General features: G+C 35.6%; 1 protein-coding gene across 2 annotated transcripts in view; it reads right to left on the bottom strand.

The window, feature by feature from the left end:
* The window catches only part of EDIL3 (EGF like repeats and discoidin domains 3), a 221630-nt gene that overhangs the window by 102860 nt on the left and 103253 nt on the right, over positions 1-15517 (bottom strand). For both annotated transcript variants that reach the window (XM_050329114.1, XM_050329115.1), the window contains one exon: positions 10339-10467. In XM_050329114.1, coding sequence (XP_050185071.1) covers positions 10339-10467 — 129 coding nt within the window. The remainder of the gene's footprint in view (positions 1-10338; positions 10468-15517) is intronic.

Here is a 15517-nt window from a genome sequence, read left to right as displayed (position 1 = left end):
CTAGAGAGAGTATAAAGTGCTTCTTTACTTCAAAGGATTTTAAATAAGGTAGGGACTTTACAAGAATCTTTGCAACAGTATCTTATGACATTCATAGTGATATTTGTGATTTTATTTTCACACTTCACACTTTTTTTTTTTTTTTAAATATGTTTAGGTATTTTCTATCCCTATTTCAGTTTTGAAAACTCATAAAATACAGAGAAGTTCTACTCTGCATAGGTCTCTACAACCTACCTTGCAAAATATTTATGTTTTTCTTATAGCCACTGAAAAGTTATAATTTTCTCTGTGGAGTCACACTTCCAACACTGGACTATGTGAGTATTTTCTGATCTTCTATTTACCTGTTTTAAAGCATATTTAATGGCTTTTCATCTGCTGTAATTTAAACCCAATAGAATTTTGACATAACATAGCCAGGCCCTTTCTCACTAGTTTTAGAAGTTTTAATATAAATTGAAGCAGATTTTTCATTTTTAATTACTTTTAATGAATACTGATATGAAAACCTTCATCCCATTGAGCAGCTTACCACTTAATTTTACACTGTAGACGTACGTCTTCAGGACAACTGTTCAGGACAACTATTCCTAACATTTCCAATGAACCTTGCTAAAATAATTGTCTATTTATATAACAAGCATTTGACAAATCATTTAAACTCTAGTTGAAAAAAAAGTCTTACTAAAAGGTGAATCAACTTATGAATCATTTTTCGTTACAAAAAGTGCTCCAAAAACCTCAACTTCACAAGTAAGCTTCAATTATACAGCATTAGACTGTAACCTCTAATGGATGATTTGTTAAAATAGTGTAGGTGGGTGCATGACAAGAAGCCCAATTATTTTCTGAGCAAGTCTGAACCTAAATCAGTAAATTAGCATTCTTTTCCTTCACATATCCCCAAACCACTATATTCTTTCAAAATACAGTTGCTTATGCATTTCAGAATACAGTGTAGGGTTACATTATTTTCACATGAGTAAACAGTCATGGCACATAACATTTTTAAAAATGTTATTAGACCAACAAGTCCTGGAGGATATGATGATGAATGCTCTAAAATGCTGAAAACAGATGGTTATAATTGTTTACACATCTATATTTGACATACAAAGGGTGAAGTATGGCCCAGCTATATAAATCCCATTTATACTATCATAAAAAGTTGTCTGTGGGACTCCAGTGTCGTCACATTGCATAAGTACACATACAGGTACTACATAAAGGTAATTCCTACTCTCTGCTAATAACTTTCAAATTCACACTCATAGTTGCTCATAAATATATGCCTGTTTTACAGTTAATGAATCTTGGATTTGATCACAGGAATAACTAGCACTGTAAACAGGATAATGGATTAATAAAAGAATGGATGGCCTAATACAAGATTAACTGAATATCTGTTATTCACTATAGAATCACTGTTAATTACAACCATACATGTATCCTAAGTCCAAATATTCATACATTTGTTTATAGTATATGCAGAACAACAAGAGAAAAGATCTGGCAAACTACAAGTTGGTCAATGTCATCTGACAGCTCTATTATCTCAGGGCACATGCACTCTGGTTGTCCTTCACGTCTGACAGAGAGTTATATGCCCTGCACTAAAAATATCTCTTAGAACTGGAGTTTGTATTTATGGCAGCTGAACGAGGCAATGCCACCTTTGCTTGACGATCACATCAAATAAGGCCTATCCAAACAGGTCTGTGCATTTTCCACAACTGTGTTTAGGAGCTAAGGATGCGCCTTCCAGTCTACATACATAATCTGTACCATAACCTAGAGCTGTGGGTGCTATGCAACAATTCCTATAAAAATCTCTACTTTTGCTGAGAAATGGGAGAAGGTTCTTTCTCTGTTAGAGCACTGAAGCCAGAAAAAAGCATTGTAAACTCCAAATTTTAGATCTGGGCAAAGGCTATTTTCACCTTTCACTCTTTTCCTAATTTTGGTGTATGCCTTTGCAGTATTATTCTGAAGCTCCCTTAAATATTAAGTATCACTGACAAAACAAATAGAAAGGATGAGAAAAGAGCAGATTAATTTTTCTCTAACAATGAAAACTGCTGGTACGGAAATGAATATTGCTTTTAAGTAAACTCTAAAGACTGCATGAGAGTAATGACTGTAATCATAAAAAGCTCTGCTAGATACATGAAAGGATCACATAGAATACATTTTCAGAGCAAGATTCCACCTTACTGACTTGTGTAGAAGATAAAATGAAACCTGACAGGATTACAAAAGCTGTCTATTACTCACAAGTAAATAGCAATTTAAATATTCTTTTATAGTGAAATGCATACACATGTGGATGAGGGAACATCAATTCAGTTAATGCTTTGCTGTGAAGGGGCAATTCCTGAATGTAATTCCTGAACCTAATCTGCTAGAAATGTAAAGCTGGCAGTTCTACTTTTCATAGAATCATAGAATCACAGAATGGTTTGAGGATGATAAAGATCATCTCATTCCACCCCCTGCCATGGGCAGGAACACCTTCCACTATCCCATGTTACTCCAAGTGCCGTCCAACCTGGCCTTAGACACTTCCAGGGATGGGGCAGCCACAATTATGGCATTTATGTCCCTCTGCGTTTCCTGTCTCCCTACTTCTCTAGCACCTAGCAGTGGCCACATGCAGTGACCTGATCCCACTGAAAATCTCCTATTGCAGTTAGTTTGTGCACTGCCAGACAATCCTGGTGAGATGACTCAAACTGAAGTCTGATGGGGATAAGTTCTCAGTGAAGATGGGCATCATCATTCTTGGCAGTATCAGACAGTCACTGTCCAGAGGATTAACCAACATTCAAGCCAAAATCATAACTGACAGAAAACCAAGTGCCTCTCATGATGTCAGATGTTGAGCATATAAAAAGAAAAGGAATATAAAAAAGATTTATTAATTGAGAAAAACATTGGCACAGATAGGCTAAGTCTTCATTTGTAGGCACTGTGGTGTTCTAGAATTATAGTTCCAAAGTGAAGCCATTAGAGGTGAGGGCACAGTGCCTGTGCATCTCCACATGTGTCTTAGGGATGTTTTCTAGAATGGCTGGGTAGACAAAATGACAATTTATCCACTGAAATGTTTTATGTCAATTTCTAGTATCTAAAGTTCTCAGAATTTTAGACTGCCACACTGTTTTCTTTTAGATTATTTTAATCCAAAGGGATATGGTTCTTGGTCTCTCAGACTGCTGTCACACAAAGCAAAGCACAGGAAGTGGAGATGATCAAGAGGTTTTTTTTTTCTTTTTAAATACACTCCTGATTCAAACTAAAACACTCATCCAGATGACCTACAGAAATAATTGTATATTATCTAATACATCAGAATAAATGAAATCCAGGACAATATCTTGGTTATTCATATGCAAATGTGACAGCACCATGAGTTTTGCTTGAGATATTTTATGAATACAAAGGAATTCATTTGTAATGCAGACTGACATATATTAGAGTATTATCTCATTATATTGAGCTTCAAGCCCAAACACTGTTTTTTCAGGTTTTGCACACACAGGTAGTGAGTCTGATGCAATATCCTTCTCCACCTCTGTATAACACTTAATCACAAAAGTGCATCCACATGAAAAAATACTGCTTATAACTTCAAAGGAGTAGCTACACTACTGAATGTACCTCTGAATCTTCCTTCTAAAAAGTTTTTTGGCTTTTCCAAACTTTTCACTTGGTCTGTAGTATAAAAACAACCCCTGATGACTCAATATTTTTTCTTTCTTTCATTTTTCAGAAAAATCATCAAGTTCCAAATAATAAGTCAGTCACAGAATTTTTGACTAGTTCAATGAACAGTGAAGATATCAGTATTCTATACAGTATTAGGGTACTGCGTAGCCTTGAGCCAGCATGAGTTCCTAACACAAATATAATATTTTAATTCCACATCATTGACACACCTACACATAGAGATGGTTGAACACAGTAGTCCTTACACTAACAAGAAAAATATCTGAATTAGAACTCTCATCTCTTTTTCCTAACAGCTGCTTCCTACACAGATGGATCAGATTATTCCACTGTGTGATAAAATTCTAAATGATGGGTGTTTTCTCATTAAACAGTGAGATTTCATTTCAAGATTTAATTTATCTTCATAATCTTTTTCACAGGAATATCCTGGTATAGAAACCTGTGGGCACTACGGGGACTGAAAGCAGTTCTCCTTTCAAAGTTGTGAGGTGGCTGTGTTGTCCTAAAGCATCACAGTGGCTTCAAATGTCTTACAAGTTTCTGTGTTTACCTAAATGGGCAAAACAGTGGGAAAAAGAAAATAAATGCTTTGTCCAGCCACAGTTTTCATGTGTTTTTCCTCTAACCATCCATATCTCTACTGTGGTTTATCAGTTGCTTGGGACTCAGTGCACCTTCAGCAAGTCTATTACAATATTTATCTCATAAAAGGGGGAATGCGTGATGTAGACATTACAACAGGATAACCATTACTGAATTTAAAGTGGACTCTTTTTCTTATTTATTCAATATAAACTTGTATGTGCAAAGTACCTTCATCTGCTAACTTTTAAAGGTAGAACATGAGCAAATTTAATTTCTTTCACAAACAGCAATTCCTGTATTTTTGGAACATTAATTTCTTTCCACCATAAAAAAATGCTAATCCTTAAGTAATATAGTAATTAATTAATGGGACATTATTAGATTCACCTGCCTACAAAAAAAGGTTTATAATGACTATTGACAACCTAAGTGACTTATTAACCATACAAACATATATCCTCTTAAAAGCACCATTCATGAAATAGTTCAGTCAGTGTGTCATAAGAACTCCAATGCTCTGCTCAATATCCCCATAAAACCCAAAAGCAATCTGGAAGGTCTGTTTCCTCCCACTATGACACCTTATGAAAGAAACTTAGCCATCACCAAAGGCTGCTTAATAAAAGCCTCAGCTATATATCCACTTTTGGTTAAAACAGGGGAAAAAAAGAAATATCATAAAGCAACTTACAAAAAATACTGCATGAAGAATGTAGAAAGCACTGTAAGGATCTTATAACAAATAAATGGTACTGTTTTATTTTCAGGACGGGTCATTGTCACAGTAAAATATACCACAGAACAAAAAAGGTTTTGAGAATGACACTGAGAAACCATTTAAAAATATGAGAAAAACTGTCATGTGAAACAGAAAAGGCAACAATTTTAATTAGTTGCATAGAAGTAAGAGAGCGCATGACAAATGTATGCAAGATAATAAGTTGTGTACAGAAGGCTTTCAAAATCTGCTTTTCTTCTCATCTTATACATGTAACTTCAGACAATGACTGAAATGTTTAAAGATGCTGAAAGACAGTAGATTTGAGGTTGAAAAGGCATTTTTTTTAATATGTAGCAAAATTAGACTATGAAACTCAATGCAGTGCATGAGAAAATTGTTAAGATTAGTAGTTCATCAAGAAAAAACCCTCTATTTGAAGTGTGTATGAATAAAAAGAATAAACAGTGCTATACACTAAATGCTAAGAAGAGTGAAAGAAAATTGGCAGGGATATTATATGTTCAACCTGTGCCTTTAAGCCAATCTCTGGTTCTTACTGTATGAAATAAAATCTTGAAGCAGGGGGCAAGTTATACCCCATCTTTTCATGACCCCTTCTGTGAAGTATCCAGTACTGTTCTAATATCTAAGGTTTAATGTTTTTTCTCTCTGGACTTTATGTAACCTCAGCTCAATCGCCTACTGCTCTAAACAAGATATTTATCTGGACTGCAAGGAAAACTAACACCCTTTTCCAATAGCCCCAAAATTGTTGTCACTGTTGCTCAATCTCACCACACATTTGTCCACATTCATGAACAAAATTTTCTCCATTTTCAATTGACAAACAGATAGTTTTTTTACCTCATTAGAGCATTTGTTTTTTCCAGGTAGTTGCATACATTTTTTTTTTTTCTTCTGTGAATGCAGAAAAAAATTTACTGTGCTCCTACACTTTACACAGCTTCTATTTTAGCCCTTTACACAGCTTCTGTTTTAGGAACATTCTACTGACTTTTCATCCAATAGCCTTTGGTGGTTATTTGCTTTTTTTTATTCTTTATTGGTGAACTCCCTTAGATGTCTTTCAAATTACCCACTTCCTCTCACATTTAAATGAAGCAAAATTCTAGAAGGTTCCCAAAAGAGCAATGGTACATCCTTCCTCCTTCATTTCTTATCTGACCTCCTGGTCAAACACAGGAATAGTTTTCAGACTTCATCTCTACAATGCTTACAGGAACAAGCTTTCTAGGACATACTTATACATGTAACTTTATACTATATTATCCAGTTTATTACTACTCCATTAAATAGCTTATTGATATTATAATTTGTTAAAACTATCCAGAGGATTAATTTCAGTGCAAATTAACCACTCTCCCCAAAATAAAAAGGAACACCTGGGTTAAATTTACAATGCCCCAAACAGATAATTCTTTCCAAAGGAGAAACCAGAGTAAGTGTTTGTCAATGGAAGCATGGGATGAACACCTGGTACGGTACAACTGCACACAGCTCAGTACATTGAATTTGCCCACTTGACTCTTGTGATAGCTGACTTGGAATAACCTGTATCTGTGCAAGATAACAATCAATTTTAGCCTTCAAAATAATACAGCTGCATGAATACAATCTGTGGGGAATTGTTTCTGGAGTGCTATACCACCAAAATGCAGCCAGGAAAGGTTTGACAGGAGTATGCACCCATTTTAACACACAAATTCCATACCACGGGACTTTCTCCACCTTCCCTACGCATATTTGTTCCTGATAGTTGGAAAATACTGCAATTCTTCACCAGGGAGCAGCAAGCCTGGGTCTATAGACAGGCTAGCAATGGGATGCTGGGAAGCAGTGCTGGGACACCAGAGGATACTGGAACTGTGTCAAGGGAAGGTTAGGTTGGACATCAGGAAAAGATTCTTCTCCCAGAGGGTGATGGGACAGTAAACAGGCCCTCCAGGGCAGTGGTCATGGCCCAAAGGCTACCAGAGCTTAAGAAATGTTTGGACAATGCTCTCAGGGACAGGGTGGGATTGTTGGGGTGTGCAGGGTGCACAGGTCCAGGAGTTGGACTTGATAATTCTTTGGGTCCCTTCCAATTCAGGAGATTTCATGATTCTGTGGTTTGAATTTGCTGGTAGAGCTGAAACTGTAGATGATTCATCATGTCAACAGGTTGAAATTTTATGGCCCCTGGCCTTTCCAGTTGCAGCCCCAAAGTTAAAAGCCACTGTCCTATGGATAGCTGGGATGATGCCTTAACACACAATCAAAATGTGAGCGGGTGCTCTCCCACATGGCCTCCACCTTTTTCCCAACACATTTGTGTAGCAGATGTGAATATCACAGGCTATCTATGATGTGGTGGTAGGAAGCAGAGAACTCAGTACAAACACTAGGAAGGGCTTGCTTATGTTATTAAATGTGCTTGATTAATAACCTTTATTCCTGGAGTGTGAGACATTGAGTTATGTCTGACAGAGTTAATGATCCTCAGAATATAAAACCACATGCAAATCAAACCACTAAATCTGAACTCTTTATTGTTTCAAACTTGAAATTTCCAAGTAGAATCTCTGTCATTTCAACTATTTGAGTGACAGCCAGTAATACATACTGTGACTAATGTTTCAATTTCCTACTTTTTCCAGCAGGCAATCTCTATCTGATAATCACAAGAATGCATATTGTATGTGTCTTTCAGTGTTCTGGATTTTTTTTTCCTGTGGAAAAAAAAGTCCATTTCAGTCCTCAGGGTATTACCATGGACTTTGCCTTTTCCTAGGCTGCTTTAATATAGAACCACAGGATGTTTTGGGTTTGGGTTGTAATCTTTAAAGATTGTCTAGTTTCAACCTCCTGCCTAGGTTTCTAGTCTAGTTTCAAGCCTGCCCAGGATTTTACCTGAGGTAGACTTTCCTTTCCAAACCCTGGTTTCTTTATGAGCCTTGAAATGGGAAGCTGTTATTTTTTTTTTTTTTTTTTTTTTTGCCACTGGGTAATCAGAATCTTTTCGGATAACCATTGCCAATTAATATCAGTTTTGCAGTAAATCAAGAATATGCAATCAGTGAAATTGCTAATGATCTCTTTTACAATTTATATATTAATTATTTACATGGGTAGGAGGTCAGCGAATCTCAGAAATATTGACAGGATGTTTGTTGAAGTGAACGATAAAATAACAGCTTTGGGAATATGTTTGACTGCAAAATCAATCACTTAGCTTAATTGATTTCACAACAGAATACTAGATATGAAAGAAATCCAAGATAAAAAGCCTTGTTCAAGAGAACTATAATGTGATTTTTGGAATTCTTGACGTGTAGAAGAAGAGATGTGCCTTGCAATGAGGTCATTTTATTTTATCTTTTTATGATAAATTCAACAGACTTCTTATTTGATTTACAGTGTGTTCAGAATTGAATCACCAAACTTTATGAAGCTGAGGGATTTGTATCAAAGGAACTCTGTGAATTGAGCTAAAGTGATATAACATAAAAGAGTCATATTAAGTCCACCACTGAAAATTCCATACTTCTCCTTGATTATGAGACCTCCTTGGCTGCTTCTCACAGTTCAGATCCTTAGGGAGCCTCAGAACACCTATATAGTACATCTGATTTATTACCAAACCTTAAATCAGATTCTCTGAAAAGGGTTGATTTTCATTGTCCCCCAAAGAGTAACTGTTCACATAAACTTGTCTTCTCTCAAATTTCTTTAGCTGCCTCCATGGGTTCTGGTCTCCCCTCAGTGAGCTTGGATCATCTGTGTGAGAGCTTTACTTTGTTCTAAAGTTGATATAAATACACTTTGCTGACCACCAGAATCATTTGCTAACTGTTACATACCTCAGTATTTTTGAAAGGATACTGGTGACCCCGTAAACAACTATGATGAAATCACTCCATAATATTTTCACCAGATTAACTCAGTGGAACTGCCTACATTACCTAGGTAATTAATTGAGAGTGTGGCCAAAGTTAATGAAATTGAATGTCTTCGGGGACACTTTCCATTGGGTATTTGAGAGACATAACAAACATTAAGTAGTTAGTTGAGCTGGACTGCACTGGTCCTTGACATTCCAAATTATAGACAAGTATCTAAATGGAGCAATTAATTCAGATAGGCTGGATTCAGTATTTAGTTACCCTGAGCTGAAGGAGTGAACTAGCCTTTTACATGCAAATGGAAGTGGATTCTGGACTATTTACTTGAGTTTTTATCTTCTGAGTAATAGTTGGCTTCCAAATGCATCAATAATTTGAGATCTTTAACCACACTGCGCTTGGTTGAAGAACCAATTCATGCACAAAATAAACCCCCCAAAATTTGGCTCATGAGTCTGTCCTTAGGCAAGCACTTGTTCTAAATGAATTTCGCATATGGAAAATCCCCCAGGTTCTATTCAAGTGACAGATAATGCAGGTTACATTTATAGGTTAGAACGTGACCTGATCAGTCACTTGCAGATGAACTCTTACACTGGTGGAGTGGTGTGAGAAGCAGACTCCATGTAAGCATTACCCAACAGTAACTAAAATATCTGTGAACTATCAATGCTGTTTCCAGCACAAATTCAAAACCCAGCCCCACACCAGCTACTGTGAAGGAACTTAAGTCTACTCTAGCCAAATCCAGCACACTCAAGACTTCTTTTTCCTGTAGGGTTACTTGTCACTTCTGTAACTACTCACTGGAAGCCAAGGATTTTCACCTGAAAACAAGAAATACCCTTCAAGTGGTAGTGATTAGAAAGAGATCCAGAAACTCTGTTGTAGACAGGATTAAATGTACATTCAATTGAAGCCTGGTGTTTCTACCTTTGAATTTAAGTTGTCATGAGTTAAAACATTTCTTAATAAATTATAAAGACATAGATAAAGAAAGATCTAGAAGACATATTTTTTCAGAAATTTCTTTTCAGTATTTCTTTCCTCTTTTTGTCTAGCATTAATCAAAGAAAACCCACGAACAATACTGAGATAAGAAGAGATCTCTACTATTTCAAAAATTCTTTTCCATTAAATCCATGCAAAATGTGTTTACCTTGTCGTTGCCACAGTCTAAAATATGCATAGCAAATTATTCACTGTTGTGTCCAGTAGGTTGGTAGCCAGGCCATTTTCTGAAGGCAGCAGTAGTATTCAGGGGTATTAGCTGGCTCAGAATATAAAGGGCAAAGTCTGATATACTTAAGAAAACCAGATCCCATATTAATCCTTAACAAACAATAAAAAAGCTCCTATCTATAAACACAATAAAATTTACCATGTGGAACTTACTGTGCTGGCAGTGAATTCCATTAAATCCCGCTGGACATTTACAAACATATCCTATGAATGTGTCGCCTCGGTACGCTTCACTAATTTCACATATCCCACCATTATGACATGGATTAGGAATGCAGGGTCCTGAGAGAAGGGGAAAAAAAAAAAGAAGAATGTATACACACACAGTAACAACAATAATAATTTCAGTCATTTATAAGCATTCATTAAAGAAATAAAATGTGTTATGGATAGCTTTATATTCCACTAACCCAGTTAAAACACATCCTTCAGTTACTTCAGATAACTTGCCAGCACAGATTTTTATGAACAAGAAAAAATATGAAGCATGTCACTACTCATTAATCACAGCATTATTTTTTAATGTAAGAGAAGACAGGAGACAGAGAAGCTAAATCTTGCTCTCCCATTAAAGATAACAGGCATTCTAACTTTTACACCACTGAGGAAATAGGTATTAATCAAACATGGCTATCATGTACAGAGTGTCATGTACAATGTCCCTGAATGATCACTATATGTCAAGTTAGTAGTCTGAGGAGATCTTTGCTATGGCTTTGGGTGACTTTCTGAATATGTGATGATCTGGGCCAGCAGTTTCCAGCTACTAAACCAACTATTCCTTTTCCACTGAGTGCCTTTGTAGCATACCCACATCAAGATGATTTCAAAAAGATCTACTAACTAAATATTCTTTTTCTCCAACAAATCACATGCTAGGATACATAAAAGTTCATCAGTGATATCTAATTTGTTAGGTTTTCAATTACTATAACTTTAAATACCTTTAAATGACAGAATCTTTTGGCCTGAGGTCTAAAGTTTACTCATTTAACAACACATGCTACAAGCTTTTTACATTTTATTATCTTATTAATACCACCTGCAATTTGACTCCTACCAGGAGAAAGCACTTGGCATTTTGGTGATTTTTTGTTCCCAATTCTATAGAGAACTAGCCTCTCAGTTCACAAATCTTCAGAATATTTAAATTGCATGAACACCCAAAGACATGATTCTTTTTTTTCTTTTTCCAGCCGCTGTCACCAGCACACCCAGGGACTTTTCCAACCCCTCTGCCCCCACCTGGAGTGTTCCATGCGGTTGCTGTGACCCAACACTTCATCATATTGAACAAATAAATGATTGAATTGAGTGATTTTAAACTTAAAAGAGCTGTAAATTTAGCGTTTCTGAGGGTCTGACAATTAGCTCATGTTTTCAGTTACAAACATTACATTAGTGAAAACCACACTCTTCAAGAAAATACTAATTTGCAAAAGACAAAAATTAACTGAATGATGGCATATTCCCAAATTATAATTGCCAATGTTTGTGCTGATGCCCAGGTGAACATTTCTATTACAACTTATGTCATCAGCCAAGACACATTCCTGAAGAAGTTATGCTTTGTTTACATCATTAAACAAAGGATATGTCTCACTGAACCCAAAAAACAAGGAATATGAATATATAGCAGCTTATTCCAAATGCAACTGGTAGTTAAAAAGGGCAAAAATCATGAAGATGAAAACAAGGACCCTGCCTGCTGCCTGTTTTGCCTTTATCAATCTACATTATGCATTACACTTTATAAGTAATGGTACACTATGTTCTTAATTCTAGACAACATATATCATCAGATCTAGGAAGATCTGTGTTTCAAGCATCACCGCTTCTGTTCATGCTATTTCACCTTCAGAATATTTTGGGAAAAATCATCTTTCATAATTTGTACTTTTGGTCTCCCAATGAATATCAACTGGGTTTTTTTTCCAGGCCCCTGTCACAGTGCTGCAGTTTGGGGAGTAGCTGCAGGTAGCCTCATATATTAATAGTTTCTGTGCAAGTAGATCTCTAATCTTCCAAGTGCAATAAATCTTTTACTGATTACTTTTTCATTTTGCTTGCTGCTTTGTCCATATGGCTTGTTAAGCACGTGTTCAGCCTACTGTCATTGATTTTCTTTATATTTTGAATTTTCTCAGATCAGTCCAAAGTACAAAGGCTTAAAAGGTCATTTGAGGTGCACAGTAATAAATATACTGGTGCATGACAGTATTTTTAACTAGTGTTTGTCTTCTATGATGTCTTCCTTCTGGGAAAAAAAACCCCACATCAACAATATGGACTTCTTTTTTTTCTGATTATGGTTGTTACTTGGTGGTTATAGATAAAAAATAACACTAATTTCAATGTCAATGTTAAGTATTTTGCTTTAGGTATTTTTGTTCACTTTTGTTGTTGTTAATAGAAACTGGTAGTTCAAAAATTATTTTTAGAGCAACAAAAAATTCTCATTAAATGTACTGAAACTAACAAAAAACAATCACCTGATTTTCACTAGTTAACATTCATTTATTAATAAGGACCTGGGTTAGACTTATATGTGTTCTAAAGCAATGATTGACAATTAAAAAGCCTGTATCATCCTACCTTGTTTTTTCTAATTCTATAGAGAACTAGCCTCTCAGTTCACAAATCTTCAGAATATTTAAATTGCATGAACACCCAAAGACATGATTCTTTTTTTTCTTTTTCCTTTTTTTTTTTTTTTTTTTTTTTAATTTAACTGAGTGTACAGGATCCCAGATGCAAGTTCTGCATCTTTGAGTGCCCTGATGGATTTGGGGCCTAATCCTGCCATTGTTCCATTTAAGACCCAAAAACGGTATCTAGGGTCTAGGCACAGCTTCCAGACAATGAGGGGTTCCAGCTAGCTTCCACAGGGGTGTGTAGGCTTTTATACAACATAATATTGAATGCAAGATAATTAATTGCCTCACCATCTGATTAATGTTTTCTGTTACTGAACTCTATAGCAGCAAGTTCAAACCCATCTTTTTTTTTTTTTAAACAACAACAAGTAAACAACAATACTCCCAAAACACAAAAAAACCAACACCACAAAAAACCCCTCCAAATAACCAACAAAAGAACACCCCAAACCTGTCAATTAGTTTTGAACAACAGTGGACTTCAGGGACTGGGTTTTTAAAATCAATAGCTCTGTAATACTTTTACAGGTAATCTTTAAGTGGCTTCCAACACAAAGAGAACAACATTTGATCAATATTAATGAGCAGAGGAATTCAATGGTATGGTTTCCAGGCATTTTTACCCGTGTTCATATAAAATAATGTCAGTAAGATTAATTGTGCACTCAAAGTAATAGATCTATTCACTTTTGCTGCTCTTTTCAGTACTTCTTTGTTCAGTTCCAGAGGTATTAGCCAACATAATAAGTACAGTCCAAAATACATCATTGTGTTACTCAGTTGAAATCTCACACTGTTTTTGAAAAAATATTGAAAGTTAACTTACAGCATAGCAGGTTTTAAATTTTAGATGTTCTCACTAAAACCTCTGAGATTTTATAGATATATGAATCAAACAAATGTATCCTCAATAAAGTTGCAAAGGGGCTTAAGGCAGAATCATGTTATCTATTTTCTTCTCTGACAAGTATAGTCAACTGAAATTTCATAATAAAATCTTGTATCATGCAATACTGGAGTGCAAATTACATATTTGAGAGAAACCATTAGTTTGTCTTTAGCAAAAAAAGCCAGAAAAGCAAAGAAGCCAATTCAATGATAGTCATCTGTAAAATAACCCATTTCTCATGCTTCTAACAAACAGCATAAGCATTTTTTTTCTAAATATAAAATCTGCTGATGCTTTGAAGACATTCAAAAACACCAGGCAGTTTCAGAGAATGTTATTAAACAAGAAATCTACATCACTCATCTTCCTCACCGTCTTATTCCCCATACTCAATAGTGAGTTAAAACAGGAAGGTGATCAAAAATAAAAGCCCAGAGTTTCTTACTAAGTCAAGATTAAGTGATGAATAAGAAAAATATAAAGAGAGAAAAAAATCCAAGAAATATGCACTCCAATGGAGAAAAACATGCAAAATCACCACATTTTTAAAAGTCAAATTAAAGACAGGGAAATAGAAATGTTAACACTTTTGATAGTATTTATCTATCCATTTTCATGTAGAAATAATGCAACTTTTATTAAAAATACTAAATTAGATATTGACCTTGATATACATCAAGATGAAGATCCTTTTAGTATCAGAGCTAATTGCTTCATTTATTTTGTGGAATACTACTGAAATAGGACTAATAGATAATGTTACTCTCATGATACAATAAGTAAGTTACAAATCCCATCAAAACAAATATTGGAATTTTCATTTTGAACGAAACCACTCTAGCTGCTTGCCTTTGTAGCACAAGCTTTTCTGAAGTCCCTCTTGGCTTTACACAAATGTCAGAGAGGGTGTTTTCCCCCCACTGATAAGTTTGAATCTTCATCATAGAGCTATCACACTGCTATAACATCAGTAGTTTGAAGTTTTCCTCTATGTTTTGATCATATATGACTTTAGATGCTCCCTCTACCAAAGCAAATTCTTCAAAATAGGCTGTGGCAGAGCTCACTTAGCAAGAGCTCCTGTATTTTGAAATTAATATGTGCAAGAGCAGCCAGTGGAACATATAACTTCTTTCATCTTCATGGGAAGGGAAGAATTAGCCTTCCCTGCTGGAGCTAGAATGGCCCAGGCTTCCCATGAGGAAGAAATTAAGGATTATCACACTGAATTAGGCTCAGTGTCCAGGTAATCCAACTCTACCCCTTCCGCTTATCAGTTCCTGCACCCTGACAACAAAGATGAAGGATCCTGCAATGGGAATGAGGGAAATTCTGAACTAGATATCTTATAAATACCTGAGATGAGCCTAATTCTGAGTCCTTATACTTGACATAATTTTCTAAGACATATGTTTTCTTCACACTGTTAAAAATCATACCACCTATATATGTAGAGATGATAGGCCATCTCTTTTTCTGAAGTATATTGACCTTTTTCTTTCCTCACCACCCTTTTAAAAACTCAAAATGGGTTTTTGAAAGGTCTGCCCCTTCAAATGTGAGATTACAGAATTCACACTTCAGCAGACACAAATCCAAAATACAACATAATCCTATTCAAAAGAGACTGTCTTCCAGAGAGACACATTCAAATTCTGCAGGAATGTCCCTACAGGTTCTGACAGAAAATTGCTTTATTGCACATGAAGAGCAGGAATATAACAAAAGCTTGTGAGGGTCTCTGATCTTCCCCACATTTACTACTTTGTCTAATAATTAACCATTG

The sequence above is a fragment of the Myiozetetes cayanensis genome, unplaced genomic scaffold (assembly GCF_022539395.1).
Source record: "Myiozetetes cayanensis isolate MyiCay16 unplaced genomic scaffold, myiCay2020 scf4, whole genome shotgun sequence".
NCBI lineage: Eukaryota > Metazoa > Chordata > Aves > Passeriformes > Tyrannidae > Myiozetetes > Myiozetetes cayanensis.
This window is presented reverse-complemented; position numbering and strand designations above follow the sequence as displayed.